Source organism: Cyprinus carpio, chromosome A16 (genome assembly GCF_018340385.1).
Source record: "Cyprinus carpio isolate SPL01 chromosome A16, ASM1834038v1, whole genome shotgun sequence".
Taxonomy (NCBI): domain Eukaryota; kingdom Metazoa; phylum Chordata; class Actinopteri; order Cypriniformes; family Cyprinidae; genus Cyprinus; species Cyprinus carpio.
Genome location: NC_056587.1, coordinates 17,820,683 through 17,836,943, shown reverse-complemented (window position 1 = coordinate 17,836,943; position 16,261 = coordinate 17,820,683). Strand labels below are relative to the sequence as shown.

The 16,261-nt window shown below is 37.3% G+C and overlaps 2 protein-coding genes across 3 annotated transcripts; both read left to right on the top strand.

Annotated features, from left to right (window-relative positions):
* The first annotated feature begins 1,543 nt into the window (after positions 1-1,543).
* LOC109102288 (hemojuvelin-like) lies at positions 1,544-8,485 on the top strand. 2 transcript variants are annotated; one of them, XM_042773063.1, is made up of 5 exons: positions 1,544-2,905; positions 4,740-4,805; positions 4,888-5,054; positions 5,634-6,145; positions 7,503-8,485. In XM_042773063.1, the coding sequence occupies exons 3-5, from the start codon at positions 4,952-4,954 to the stop codon at positions 8,118-8,120; spliced, it is 1,233 nt and encodes a 410-aa protein (XP_042628997.1). In that variant the 5' UTR covers positions 1,544-2,905; positions 4,740-4,805; positions 4,888-4,951; the 3' UTR covers positions 8,121-8,485. The 2 variants fall into 2 exon arrangements, with proteins under 2 accessions (XP_042628997.1, XP_018971171.2); XM_019115626.2 differs by having other exon boundaries at positions 1,545-2,905; positions 4,878-5,054.
* Positions 8,486-10,507: 2,022 nt separating this feature from the next.
* On the top strand, positions 10,508-14,035 carry LOC109102290 (thioredoxin-interacting protein-like). The gene is made up of 6 exons (XM_019115629.2): positions 10,508-11,128; positions 11,839-11,914; positions 12,002-12,149; positions 12,240-12,599; positions 12,867-13,169; positions 13,267-14,035. The coding sequence occupies exons 1-6, from the start codon at positions 10,873-10,875 to the stop codon at positions 13,273-13,275; spliced, it is 1,152 nt and encodes a 383-aa protein (XP_018971174.1). The 5' UTR covers positions 10,508-10,872; the 3' UTR covers positions 13,276-14,035.
* The last annotated feature ends 2,226 nt before the right edge of the window (positions 14,036-16,261 follow it).

The following is a 16,261-nucleotide window of genomic DNA, read 5'->3' as shown; positions in this document are numbered from 1 at the left end:
ATTTGTGCAGTATGCATCAGAGCACACTGTATGGAATACTGTATGCAATGCAAAAAGTACACAGTATACGATGCATACTGCACAATATTCAGTAAGTAGTAAGCTAGTAACTGCAAAATACTCACACTGATGTTGAATATACACCTGCAGTCTGGCGCCGCCCTAGTGGTCGAGTTCTTCATAAGATGCGGTAGTGGCGGGAGGTTGCGGCGGGGGGTCGCGTGTTCCTCGTGGTCAGGGAGGCCGGGACGAGTGCAATATTGGCGGGAGATTGAACAACAGTGCACAACATCCCACACCTCCCAGACCGCGGGACTATAAACACACTCTCCTAAAGACTTCAGACTTCTTCAAAGAGCTACAACACAAATACAAAACATTGTTTCTATAGTAAGTTATGTATTACATTTAAAACACTAAAAAATATATATATATATTTTTTAACATCAAAGTTTAGCTTGTTTAAAAGAAAAAAAAGGTAAATGTTTTTAATTTAGTAGTGAGGGCCAATGTGGCAGGTCTGTTTTGGAGCCCATGAGGCCACTAAAGCCAAACACTGTTTGCATCTTGTAAAATATTATGAATATGAAGTATACTTTCCCACCAAAGTTTTACAACCTTTTTTTTTTTTAACTGAAAAAGACAATCAGTTAATAATGCTTGTATTAACTCAGCATGTTAAAACCTTCATTACAACAAAATTATCACAGGACATCTTGTGTAAATATAGTGTGTAGGAAAAGTTATATTATATATATATATATATATATATATATATATATATATATATATATATATATATATATATATATATATATATATATATATATAATTTATTTTATTTATTTGCATTTTGTTGCAATTTGGAGTGAGTTTAATATTCAGTTTGCGCAAGTTATGATGCAATTCGGGCATCAATGGCATTACGATTATTTGTTTTAATATAATATTGACAGACAAATATTTTACGTTTAACTTATGTTTTCTTTTGCTTTTTAAGTTTAAAAACGCGAAATCGGAATCGTTCCAAGTATTCCTGACGAACGTCTACTGCAAGTTGAGAATCACTGTTCTAGACGACCGGTTGCTTAGTAACGGGGTAATCTGTTGACCAGCCAATAGTCCAGCAAAACTGCACAACACAAAAGATAACGTATGTCTATGAAGAAAATAAAGTTGTTTAAGATAACAAGTCACACAACTAAATATCCTCAACAAATAATGATAATAATTATAAAATAGAAAGTTTTTCTCCTGGCCCAACAAGGAGTTCATGACTCACCTACAATTTCACAAAACTTCTTAAACCAAACGCTCTGTTAGAATCACATCGTTGTTTAAGTTGTTCTTTTTGTATAGTCCGGTTTCATGCTTTTGGCGCGTCTGCAAGCTCGGTGGTTCTGGTTTTGCCCAAAATGTGAGGGGCACAAAAGGACCTGCGGCCGCGCACCGCCCCGCCTCCATCCAGCCAACAAAGAGCTTGAAACTCACTGATGCATACTGCAGATCACACACACACACACACACACACACACACACACACACACACACACACACACACACACACACACACACACACACACACACACACACACACACACACACACACAGACAGTCCCAGATCAAACTAAAGACTATCACACTCTGATGCATGCGCACACTAGAGATGCCAGCCTAACCAGTATTCAATGCATGCATCAGTGCATGGACAGTATACACAGAACATCTTACAACAGTTGTTTTAATATATATTAAAACACGCCTAAGCGTTAAAAAGCAGGTGGCTGCGATGTATTCCAGTGTTTAAAGTTATTCTGAAGCACAATTTCTTATAATTTGCATCTAACTCGCTCTATTTGCGCACGTTCGTTCCGCGCTGGTCAACACCGCCACCTACCGGGCGCGTCCTGAACTGCAGCTCTGAGCTTTCGTTTCTGTTTATTTAAACACTAGAAAATATATCTAATAAGTGCAAATTGAGCGACCTAAATTATTGAAAGAGGGGCTCTCTGTAGCGTCTGTAGGAAGCCCGCTTAACACATCCTCAAAGACACGCATTTAACACCAAACTGAGAAAAGATGCAGGGAAATCACAAACAGCCCCTTCGCTTCAACTATATGCCATTTAGAGCCCTTTAGATTTTCATTAGAACATTATTTTGCATGTTTTGATGTTATGTAGGTGTTTTCCTTGTGACTGATTTCTACAGTGAATGCTAGGTGATTTCAGGACACACTATGTCATAAGTTCATTTTAAAAACCTTTTAAGACTTATGGTTTAAATTCTTAATGTCTATTAATAAAAAACTAAATTTAATGGATTTTTTTATTTTTTATTTATTTATTAGTTTTCAGTTGTAGGTTATGCACCTTCTTTTGTAACGCAGAATCAAACTATTTTCTTTGCATGTGCGAGACGCTCGAACCATTGACCTCTGTAAGTAAATAGCTGAATAAATATCAAAGTGCATTAAAGGCATGCGCTGAAAACCGGTGTGTTTATGATAATGATAATGAATTCAAATAATATGATCATAAAATGCAAGTTTACAATATTAAGTAACTGTTGTTGTACAGGAAAAGTAACTGGAGCATCGGAGGCCTTCAAAGTCAGTACAAAAGCTAAGACAAATACATAAATAAAAGACGCATAACATCTTTATATAGTTACACATTTGTGTGTTGACAAACAGCTCCCAGAGAGCCATTGGAGCAGCTCTCCGTCAGCTGGTGCGCGTGTGGCAGGTGCGCGCAGCCGGTGATTTACGCGTCTCCCTCGTGCGGGACGGTGACGCGTGGCTCAGGGGTCACACCGCACACGAGTCCGTCACGTGAGCGCGTAAGAGACACAAATGACTGGGAAAGATTTCAGCGACGGTATACAGGAGAGAGTCCTCTGATTCTGTGAGTTTCTAGCTGTTATATTATATATGCATGGATAGTTAACAATATAATTATATAATGTAATGTTTGTGTTTACATTGTAAAAAATATTTTTAAGTGCGTTTTCAGTTTTTCTACTTCAAAATTTCACGGTTAATGTGTTTAAGAATGGTGTAAATGTGCTTGAGAATGGTTATTTTTATGCATTTAACCAAACATTATAATAATTAACATAAGTACTAACGTTACTTTAAAGTTTTTTTTTTAAATTCTGGAATTATTTTGAAAGTATTTTTTCTAGTAGTACAGTGTTACTGCACCATTGCTGCAGTGTTTTCTTTGTAAGGGATTGTGTCCACAATAAAATTGTTTAACAGTACCATAGTACAGTAATGGTAATACTGTAGTACTTTGCTATACAATATGGTAATGAGCTATTATTATATTTATGGCACATGTAAAAATAAATCCTTGGTAAATAATGATACGTTTTTATAGATTTTCTGTTAGTGCAGTTAGTGTGTTTTTGTTAATTAATTAATATTCTTAGTTTCAAAAGCAGTTATGATTGAGTTAATCTATTTTGTTAATAAGCAGTAAGGTTTGTCATCAAGAAATAAAAGAGAAATTATTTTATACACTGTAAAAAATGAATAAATTACAAAGTTATTTTTTTTTAAATAAAACAGATTATTAGAGTATGCGTTACAAGAAAATACTATTTAAATAACTTAATTTCATGTTTAATTCAAAACGTTACTAGCCGAAAAAATTTAAGCAGTTTCTCAGTAAAAAATGTTACACCAAAAATTGTTACACCAATTGTTTTTTGTTTTTTTCAGTGTAAAAAAAGCTATTTGTTTACAACACAGAGTAATGCACATGTGCGCGTGGTGCCACAGGCAGTCAAACGTCCAGTCACATCTAACAGGAATGCAGGTGCTGATTCACAGGACTCTATGTTCTGTGTGTGTGACTGAAAGAGAAGCAGCTGTTTGTAGGTGGAGCCTGTGTCCTGAAACGTTTGGTACCCGATGAGGATTTAGACACGTATGGAGTGGAAACGAGCTTCTTTAAAAATGCTGGCACACCAGATTCAGACTGTTTCCACATGCAATGCACTTGAGTGAAAGAGGGAATGATTCTGAAGCTGAAATTAGACTGCAGAAGGCAAAGTCTCATACCTGCTTCTTTGCCGCAGAGCTTTCAGCCCTGTCTATTTCCACTGGGGCAGGTGCTGGAGGGGCAGGCCGGTTTGGTTGGGTATATATTTAGACTCCCCTATTTCTGCCCTGCAACTGTCGTAACTGCCGTCCCATCAGCTAGAATAAATATCAGCTGTCAGTGTTGGAGCAGACAGAAAAAAAAAAAACTCTGCTGACATGATGTGATTTTAATGAGATTTGAGATATTTGCTGAAAAAGTCTCCAGGTTTGTTCTGTTTAAACTTAAAAGATTTAAGTCTGTTTTGACAGATTGTTCATATCGGAGCTGTAGGTCAAGTGCAAACACACATCTAGGACTAGAGTTTACTCTTGCTTTCCACCACTGTTTGTTCTTAAGTCTTAGTAAATAACGCATCAGTGGTGAGAGTCCAAACTGCGAAATATCCCCCAGCACTAAGAGCAATGCTGATATACATGTGAAACCTCTTTGCATGACAGTTTGTTTCAGTCAAAACTAATTTAATCTATTATTTACAGTAGTTGCAGTATTCAGACTTATGTGAATTCATGGGAATGCTGGTCTCGTTTCACTCTGTGTTTCAGTGACTGTATGAAGGTGTTCACAACATGTACACAACAGTGTGAATGCACTTAAATGGCATTTATCAGATTCTGCTTTTTCTCCCAAGGCTGGTCAACATGACATCATCAGTCTCTTGATGGGACTCAAGAACTCGATCAGATGAGATCTTAAGGTATGATAATGCCTCCAGATTTGTGAGTGAATTTGTTTGGGTTTGTCTCCTCCGTATGGTTTTTTTATGTAGTGTGCTTCAGTGCCCAGAGTTTCAGCACCTGTGCGGGCACCTGTGAGCAGGCAGTCCTGCCTTTGTCTGTATGGATGGGAATGGCAGCATCAGCTGTTGGTGGGAATCATTTACACACATCATGGAAACACTTTGTGATCATTGTTATAACGCTCCTGCTCTTAAGTGCTCCTTCAGGTGAGAATCCCTTTTTAGCCTCACAAAAAAAGTTCACTGATGGTATCAAATGATAATATTGTGGTATTATTTATATACTGTTATAGTATTTAATATTTTAAATTAGCTTGCATTTTAGTTTTAGTCATTTTGTTATGTGCTTTTGTAATTAATTTATAATATTTCAATTGAGCTTTTGTAATATTTATAGGGTTTTTAATATTTCAATTTAGATATAATTTCTTTTTATTTCAGTTTTAGATTTAGTAATTCATCTTAAATTAATTGGCAAGCAACATTTCCAATATCATGTTAGTTAAAAAAAAAATAATCTAACACTTATATTTTATCTTCCAAATAATAACAACCATTTTAGTTAGAATAAACAAGATTGCATTAAAAAAAATTTACGTGGCACTCCAACATATTTAAAAAATATATGATTGGATAAATCACCACCCCCTAAAAAACATCATTGTACCATGGTACTTTGTTATTAAAACCTGTTAATTGTACATGTCTGTCTCATATATCCAGTGAATTCTGGAAACTGAGTCATTTTTTAACACTGTACTGAAATTCGTTTTTCTTTGCCTACAGTATGTGCACAGTGTCGAATCCTGAGATGTAATTCAGATTTTGTGGCTGCGACTCTGGAAATTGGCGTTATTGGAGGAGGGGGTAAAGAGGGTGCTAATGCTGGCTACTGCAGCGCCCTGCGGTCCTACGCACTCTGCACCCAGCGAACGGCCCGAGCATGCCGTGGAGACCTGGCGTACCACTCTGCCGTGCAGGGTATCGAGGACCTGCTCATCCAAAATCGTTGCCCCAAAACAGGCCCCACAGCTCAGCCGCGGCCCCTGCCCCTGCCCCAGGCCCCTCTCTCAGGGGACATATGCTTCTATGAGAAGGGGTTTATACAGAGGGAGGGCCGGCCCCCAGAGTACCTGCACTGCGGGGTGTTTGGGGACCCTCATATCCGCACCTTTAATGAAGAGTTCCAGACGTGTGCTGTGCAGGGCGCCTGGCCTCTCATAGACAACCAGTACCTGTACATCCAGGCCACCAGCACGCCCACTAGAGGGAGCTCTTATACCACTGTACTCACAAAGGTGTGAAAAAAAATCACAATCACATGCATACTTTTATCCTCTTGTACAACTCTTATATAATGAATATAATAGATACCCTAGAATGTATGACATAATAATATGTATTTGTACTGTAACAATAATCGCTATTTCTCAGAAATGAGTTGTATGTAACTAATTTTAAATTGAGATTTTCTCTAGAGGGTGCTCTTCATTGCTGCTATTAAACTTATTTTGACCAAAAACTGTATATGTTAACGCTGAAATATATGGGAGCTTCTGCCAGGGAATTAAAATAAAAAGGTAATAGCAACTTTTTTATCTCACAATTTTAATTTTGTTTCTTACAATAGCTAGTTTATATCTCGTTATTTAGATTTTTTTTTAAAGTCTGAATTGCAACTTTATAATTACATTTTTTTTTCAGAATTCAGAGTTTACATTAATAACTTGTAATTATGAGATATAAACTGGCAATTAAGGAAAAAGCCATAGAAAAACTTCCATAGAAATACACACAAAAAAAATCCCAGTCTGAATGCATCAGCAGTATTTTGCCAAAAGTCAGAACCATTCTGCAGATTTTGGGCAGTTAAGAGATGACAGATTTCACACTCAGACTCAGATTTTTGAGCTTCAGACTATGGTTGCATCCATACATCTATCATACATCTAGAACAAATGTAGTTTTCATTTACTTTTGAAGATGAAAAATCACTGGATTTTCCAGTTATGGCATCAAATCTTTCAAAGATAAAGGCACTTAAAATGTAGATTCATTCTGCTTTATTTTAGTTGAGTTATTAGTTGAGTTGCTATGAAATAATCTGTACTTGGTAGTTTTGGAATATATTTAGATTTCAAATTACAAATTCAGCACACTCAGATTATTTTTTTAGTTCATTCTGTACAGCCAGTTGTGAACCGATGATGCTTCTAAAACATTTTAGTAATGGCTACACAATGTTTTGAATATTAGTTTTCTTATATGCTATAGGCTTTTTGTGATATCAGCTATTTTAGAGGATCCTGTTTCTAAACAGCATATAAAAACAAAGCTATTCGTCACTTTATATGATGCTCAGACTTTCTCTTTACATTTATCTACTTAAACACCCAGTCAAAGTATTTTATATCACTTCTTATATGAGCCTTTTCAGCTAAGAGGGAGGTAACAGATTTGTCTTCTTTCAGCAGTGATGTTCAGTGCTTTCAAACATACTGGGTTAATGATATTCTACAGCCTGAAATCTATTGACGAGTTGCTATGAATAATTAACAGGACATGCATAATGAGATATGTGCATGAGTTTAGAATCAGTCCTCCTGTTTGAATGTCCTGCACCTGACAGTTCTCTGCTGTCTGGTTTTTCATCAGATCACGGTTATCTTGAAGAACTGGCGTGAGTGTGCAGAGCTACAGATATATCAAGCGGAGCTGGATAATGTTCCCCCGGCGTTTGTGGATGGTTCTGTGACCGGCAGAGATCGCAGAGGCCATCAGAGCCTGCGCATTCACTCTCACGATCCTGGCCGACACGCTGAGGTCTGGGCTAAGCACATTGGGACGACGATAGTTGTGCGTCAGCTCGGCCGGTCACTGAGTCTGTCTGTCCGCTCCCCTCGTGCGATTGTGGAGTCCTATACGCCTGAACAGGACTTGCAGTTGTGCGTATGGGGGTGTCCGCTCTCACAGCGTCTGGAGACGCCGTACGCGCATCCGTCCATGCCTGCATACGCTCACTGCTCCTCACTGCTTCCGGTGCGGGATGTGTATTTCCAGGCTTGCTTGTTTGATCTACAGGTTACTGGAAATTTGAACTCCAGTGCATCCGCTGTGGTTGCGCTAGAGGACGCTCGTGCGATGATCTCGGACCCTGATAGGGTCCACCTGCTGACGGACAGATCAGGTAACAACCCTCCATCATTGCCGATGGTGCTGGCCTTAAGCGTCCTTGTAGAGACCCTCAGACATGCTTTCTTGGGCCCAGTGTGACATCAAAAACACTGCACTAAAACAAGCCTTTTGTGATATTTGAAGGATATTTATACAATTGTTCTATGTTTACATCTCAGTGGTTTGGAAGTTTATGTTTTGTGAATAGAGGCTGTCTGGAACGGCCATAAAAAACAAAAATGCAAACATTTTATTGCATTTGTTTCAGTATTAAATGCACATAAAGTGTGTGAATTATCAATATGACATATTTGTGGATATTTTTATCTGGATAAACGTGAATAACCTATAAAAAAAAATAAGCAAATATGAGTGACTTGCTCATGCAACTCAGTGTATGTTTTCTCAAAGGTGGATGAAATTTATGCAGAAATATATTTATAATAAAGAAAAAAATTAAAATATTTCCACACCCCACATAGCATTAATTAATGAAGGTCATCAGAATTATTCTATTTAGTTTAGTTTTTGGTTTTATTTTCAGTGTTTTCTAGTTTTTTGTCCTTTTTTATTATTAAATTTAGTTTTCATTTTAGTTTTAGTATTTTAGGACTGCCAGAATTAATCCATTACCTGATATAATTTTAAAAAAATATTTTATTTTTATGTTTAATAAAGGCGGGTTAATTAAAAAAACACATTTTATTTTAGTTTGCAGTATGGAGAAAAAACAGATGATAATAAAACTAATAAAAAATAATAAATAAAAGAAAACAAAAAAAAAAGAATCAAGACTAAATATAATTGCAAAGTAACAGCATTTTTTATTTTTATTTTTTTTTTCTCTAATTACAATTATTTATTCAAGCTAAAATAAAGAGTACTGAATTATTTTCATATCAAACTAGTTCTTATGATTTTAGAACTTTTTGTAAATTATGAATTTGGGAAATTTCCCAGGAGAAAATTTTTTAAAGTTACAGTAATGCATCTTTTTATGTTGGTAAATAATGGTTTAAAGTTCTTCAGACTTGAGTGACATTGGATGGTGTTCATTTGTATGAACTTGAATGTTTATATTATAATGGTGTAGGTTATGTGATTGAAAGCTGTCTTTTCCCTGCACTCTTACCTTTAAAAGATTCACTATACTTTTTATGCTCGTTTTATGTTCATATAATGTATAGAACAGATATCACATATACTGTAGACTGCTATCCAAAATAGAGGGAGTCAAGCATTACACATGTCCCACCTTCCTTAAACAGCATTGTAAATGGAGATGGAGGGTTCAGGACAGACAGCATAATGAATGAGGTAAGCAGCTGTTTGTTTATATACATCTACTCTTATCACCATGAAGATTGGATTTTATAAACAGACTCCTCCTAAACTTTCTTTAGGGACCCGTGCAGTGAAGTGTGTTGGATCAGTCAGCAGATGGCAGTGCTCATCCAATCGGAACAGTCCATATGAACTGAGTCTCCATCACACATGCACGTTTCTGAGCATGTGGACTGTTCATGGTTGTATTTGTTTGGCTAGCTCTGATGACCACTGTACTTCACTGTACATGTCCATTCAGTCTAATATGTCTAGCATATTTAGTTTTCACAAAGTACCAAAAATAAAATATAATACAAAATGATTTGAACATGTACCAGGGCAATATCATTGATTTTAATATGTACCAGGGTAATATCATGTTTTTTTGGACATGCACCAGGGCAATATTATACCATTTTGACGTACCAAAGTAATGCTTTTTATGGCATTTTGAAACGTACCAGAATAATACCATGGTATTTTGGACATGTACCAAGGTAATATTATGATTTTTGGCCATGTACCAGAGAAAAACTGTGGTATTTTTGACATGTACCAAGGTGATATTGTAATTTTTGGCCATGTACCAGGATTGTACCAGGATATTTTGACAATATACAAGGGTAATACCATGTGTTTTGCACTAGTATGATATTTTGGCAGTACCATGGTAATAACATGTTTTGGATATGAACCTAGACAATTCCATGGTATTTTCGACATGTACCAAGGTAATACCATAGTATTATCCTAAGTATATATGGGGTGCCATTTAAATACTATGGCAAATGCATCTGGTCTTCATTTGCTACTATGGCATACCCTTAAATAAACATAATGTGGCAGTACCGTCATACTTTGCAGTATCATATGATAATACTGCGCAATGCATTTACATGGTACTCTATGTACTTCTAAGAATACCAAATTTTTTGGTGTCATTCAGATTAGTTACAAATAAATTCTTAATGCATAGAGAAATCGCTTCTATTATGAACATGTCACACATGCGTGTCCGACTCTAACATGTTGTTTTGGAGCGGGGCACAGGAGTATCCAGTGCGCGTTCATACTCCACCCCTGCTCCACATTATTACTCCACCTCCTCAGCGACTCCTGCCCCTTACCCATGAGCTGTCCACGCGCTCTGGACGGGCTCTCATTGGCCTGGGTGGACGCAAACAGCCTGTGTGTCCTATGAGAGAGACGCGCGTGGAGAGATCCACGAGGCGCATGTGGGTGTCCAGCACTGATGCCCATGTGTGTCCAGCTCTCATCATCAGCACAGCGGCCGTGTGAACTATAAAACCGCTCACACTTCCTCTCAGTGTTAACTGACAGATCATCAACAAACGACCAAAGCACCTTAGAGTAATTAAATAGTTAATAACACCAGCCATACTAGTGAGCTTATTGCGCAACTGCTTAATTCAGTTAAATTAGAAAGAATTACAATTAGGCCTGCAATTAAAACGTTTAGTGACATTATTGGAATTAATATTCGCACAATTAATAAAACAGCAAAATGGGTGTACTAACAAAGAAACCCAAGACCTTCGATGTTCAGTTTAGTGACCCGAACAAGAGCGCGTACAGCGGCGGAGATAAAGTGGCCGGGCGGGTGATCGTGGAGGTGGCGGAGGTGGTGCAGATCTCCGCAGTTAAATTGTTCGGAATTGGATGCGCTAAAGTTGATTATAATAAAGGGAAGATGCACTGCAGGGATGAGATTGAGTACCTGAAATATGAAGAAGTTCTTCACCTCGATCATCAGCCAACAGGTGAGACACAAACTTTGGTTAAGTTAACTCGGTGTGCGAATTCAGTCAGTCTTTTCCGGGGGGCTTTTAACGTCGTTTTTGCAAAGCTATCTAACCGTCAACAATCTTAAAGATATGTTGAACAAAAATAAGTAACTTGCCAAATTGAAATATATTTACCAAATCTATGATAACGTGATAAATAATGACTTTACTTAAGTTTCTTCGATGTACTGTTCAGCGTAAAGCGTTCAGGGACGTTCTGTTTCTATAGTAACACTCTAAAGCGCACTCTGACTAACCTATAATCTTACTTTAGTTGTAACTAAAAAGTTTTAAATCGTAAATGTTCTTATTTAAAACATAATACATTATTTAAAGAGCTCTAATCTTTTGTTCTGACTACCTTTGGGGTGGTTCAAGCGTGTTCTATACCCCCTAACAAGTGCTGCTATGTAACCTACTACTGAATAAGCATGGACTAGATGTTTTTCTCCCCTAAAATTTAATTAAGATTTTGGTGTCTTTTTGGTGTCTAACTGGTGTCTTTGTTGTATTTAATATTGTGCATAGTACGAAAATCAAAAGGTGGTAAATTAATAAATTTGGGGTTGTAAGTTTATTAATTGTTTATTAAAAAAATCTTTCCTAAACTGAAAATTAAAAAGAAAATGAAAATGAGTAAATAATGACAACTGAATGTTTCTCAAAGCGCAATCTCTCCTTCGCAGATGCAGATGGCTCCATCACTCTCAGGCCTGGAAACAGATATGAGTTCATGTTCGGGTTCGAACTTCCACAGGCAGGGTGGGTTTTCTTTTCAAAATTCCCCGTTACAAATGTTGCATTCAAATTATCCACAATTTTAATGTAAGATCTACCCCTCCTGACCAGGTGCCTTGTTTCCTCCTATGTGGGAAAGTTTGGCTCAGTCCAATACTACGTGAAGGCAGTCATAGAGAAATCAAGTCAGCCATATGCGGAATGCAAGCGGTATTTTGAGGTGGTGGAACCCATTGATGTCAACACCCAAGAGCTGATGGTGATTAAGCCCAGACAAGTGACACATTTCTTTGAAATGGACGTGATTCAAATGTAAGAAACTAATGCAGCCCCTTCTGCTTACTCTCAGGATCCAGTTACAGGAGCAAAACAGAAGAAAGTCACCTGCATGTTTATTCCCGATGGCAGTGTTTCCGTGTCCGCTCGCATTGGCCGGAAGGGTTACTGTGAGGGAGAAGACATTTGCATCGACGCTCAGTTTGAGAACTCTTGTTCTCGGATTGTCGTTCCTAAAGCCGCCATCATAGCCAAGCACATTTATCGGGCGAACGGCCGCACCAAAGAGTTTCACAAGAAACTCACTTCTGTCAGAGGAGACCACATCATCTCCGGCATGTGTGACGTGTGGCAGGGGAGAGTACTTCCTGTGCCAAAGCTGAAGCCAACCATCCTGGGCTGTGACATCATCCACGTTGACTATTTTCTAAGGGTGAGTTCAATACTTGATAATCAATGCAGATGCTTCGGTCTGCACTTGCAGACCTGAGTTTATACTTTTAAAAATAAAGGTTCTTTATGGGCATAGATGGTCAAATGAAGAACCTTCATCACTCTAAGAATAAAATCTTTTAAGAACTGTTCACTAAAGGTTCTTTGGGGAACCTAAAATGGTTCTTCAAAGGCATCACTGCAAAAACCTCCTTTTGGAACCTTAATTTTTTAAGAGTGTATGATGTCTCTTTCTCTCCGGGGTTAGATCTACTTGCATATCCCAGGAAGTGAGAAGCTCATCCTAGATCTTCCTCTGGTCATCGGGACGATCCCCTACAGCGGCATGAACAGTCGCACCAGTAGCATGAGCAGCCAGGACAGCAGTAATACCTCCAGCACCTGCGTGTCCCTCCCGTCCTGTCCACCCAGCTATAGCGAAATCTCCCAGGACAATCGCATGGATAGTTCCTTCATTCCCCTCCTGAATGATTATGATGAGGATGACAGTCCTATATTCATGCGCAGTAGCGAGTATCATCTCCCCCCATCTCCCCCGGCATACACTGAGGTACACACGCACATATAAATAGATAATTATAAACATAGCCTCAACCCTAGTTGAGATTGCACTAAGGATTGTGTCTATCTTTCTTCTGATTAAACAGCAAAACTAAGACTGCATTGGACGAGGAGTTCTCCTTCACTTGCTGTCACCAAATTCTAAACTCCAACAGAAGATCAAATGCAGGAAGATCTCAGAATGAAGCTGCTAATGGCCCATGCATGCTTTACTCCAGAGTTGCGGACTATGAAATGCTGCGTCATGCCAAGAACTGGTCGACTGCAAGTAGATAAAGTCATCTGAAGCTGGACTGTGTTGCTGATGTAAGAATTCATCTCTTGAAAATGACCATTGACGTCTTCATGTTTAATTCTGGACAATCCTCAGCATCTGAGAGAGTTTTTATGTTTATAATTTTGCCATATTGGTATAATATTCTGTCTGCACTTATTCCAAATTGGAAAGCGTTTGTGGTAGAAAAGCCTTCAGATTAGGGACAATATTTTTGTGATGCATAAAATGTGATGCAGTTTTGTGTGACAACGGTTGTATATCATATTGAGTTATTTGTTGAGCTGCTGGTTTGCTGTTAGTCTAATCTTTCCTAGCAGCATGTGTATTTCTAATTTAATATAGAAATTAAATTATGCATTTATATGATTATATAGAATAGGCCTATATAGTTTATAGTATATCAGTATATCAGTTTTAAATAGTTTATATCTGAGTATTAGTGTCAAATTATACCACTTTGAAATCTGAAATTATGTGCTTTTTGTACTTTTGATTTTTTTTTTATTTGAACTTATCAGTTCTACAGATAACAACAGAATACAATAAAAATTTTAAATGATCAAACACAATCACGTGTCATTTGTATGAGATGCATTAGCTCAAAGTCTGTCTACATTTCTGGCATGAGGATGAATGTAGAGGAAAGGTTGTTAGCTGGAGACAAAAACATGTAGCAGTGTTATAAGCACCTGTTGTTTGTATCTGAAGGGAGTATTTTCATGCTGGAAAATATTCAAGAGCTATTTTCTCATGGTCAAAGCACGTCCATCCATGGGTCCGTGTTTAGCATTTCAGTTATGTAAGTTCTGATCCAATGGGCAACTTGAACATGCTGGTAAGTATGACTCATTCACCAAGCGGGACACAAAGGAACATATTTTGAAGAATGCTGGTTACCAAATAGTTTTGGTTCCTATTGACTTTTATTTTTTAAGTCCATGGGAGCAAAACTGTTTGATTCCAAACATTCTTCAAAATAACTTCTTTTATGTTACACCGAAGAACGAAAGTCATACAGGTTTGGAACAACATAAGTATGAGGCGCCGCGTAGGATTTAAATCAAACTTCGCTTATGAATACATGTATAAAACACGTGCATATACACCTATACATTACTCACATATACATGCATACTACGGGACGTTCACAAATACATATATGAAATACACATGCACACTAATATGAAATCGATACCAATACATATAATGTTAACAATGCATGCATACACACTTGTGAATAACTTGCGTATACATATAAACTTGACGCGTGCATACACCAAAAGACACTCGCATATATGTATAAGCTCGATCCATGCATATACACACACACTCGCGCATACATATAAACTCGCTGCATACCAACACAACTGCACATACTCGCATATACATATAAACTTGATCCGTGCATATACACCTATTAAACACTCGCACATAAATGTAAACTCGATGCGCGCATATACATCCATAAAACACTCGCGCATACATAAAAAATAACATTTACTAACGTATACAGTTCAGATAAGAAAGACACATGCTTTATTTGTGTTCATATATATATGCAAGTGATTTCGTATGTAGATGTGCGTGAACTTTTCAGTTTAAACGGAAGGCATTTCAGTGTAAACGGAAGGCATTTCAGTGTAAAAGGAAGGCATTTCAGTGTAAAAGGAAGGCATTTCAGTGTAAAAGGAAGGCATTTCAGTGTAAACGGAAGGCATTTCAGTGTAAAAGGAAGTCGTTAAAGCGTGAACGGAAGTAACCTGTCTATATACCGCATTTGCAATCATGGATAGGGATCGTTCTACAACTGAAGCAATTAGCATTTTGCGAAATGTTCTTTCTTCGCCCGCTATTATAATAACACGCAAACGATGCCAACATCATCCGCCGGTTGAGTTCACGGACCATAATATCACACTCGACAGCAGTTAATTGGCAGTCTCGATCTAGAAAAAGGTGAGAATTTAACTTCTTTTTTATTTTCATGAAATGCATGCAAACGCTATGCAAATTACACACACACAGAGAGAGTAAAATGTCCTGCCTCTATAGTTAAAAAATATAAAATGTGTTCCCAACTAAGTCCCAGTTTCATTAGTGAGTTTACCCATTTTCAGAATTAAGGATGTCAAGAAATTTTAAATGTGATTAATTAAAGTTTGCTTTTTGTTAAGCTGTATTTGTTTTTACAGGCCAAGGACACAATACCATCGGACTTTTAATAAGGATGTTATACTGTTGACCTCCCCTGATGATAATGTAGTAGTAAAGCAAAAGAAAAAACAGCACTTGCATGAGATTGTACACATATTAAATGCATTTGAATTTGACAAATCATGGGATAGAAATCAAAGAAAAAGCGCCGAATTATTTTGGTTTAACAATATATATTTTTAAGATGTTATAGTTATTGTAAATGTTTTACTGTGTGATGTATTATTTAAGGGTTTGTTAGGGGTTTATTTTTTTAGGGTATTACAGTAAACTTTTGAATGGGGTCATTTTTATAAATTCAGTTATTAGTTTGTCTTGTAGAGTATATGTAAACATCTCATGTGAAATAGCTTATTCTGGACAGAACTAAATAAAAAAAAAAAATGCAATTTTCATGATCCCTCAAATTTTGTTTCAACTATTAATATTTTGCACATTCTGCAAAGGGTATGTAAACTTATGAGGGAGGTTGTGGCCTAATGGTTAGAGAATCCAAAAGGTTGTGAGTTCAAGTCTCGGGCCGGCAGGGATTGTAGGTAGGAGGAGTGAATGTACAGCGCTCTCTCCACCTTCAATACCATGACTGAGGT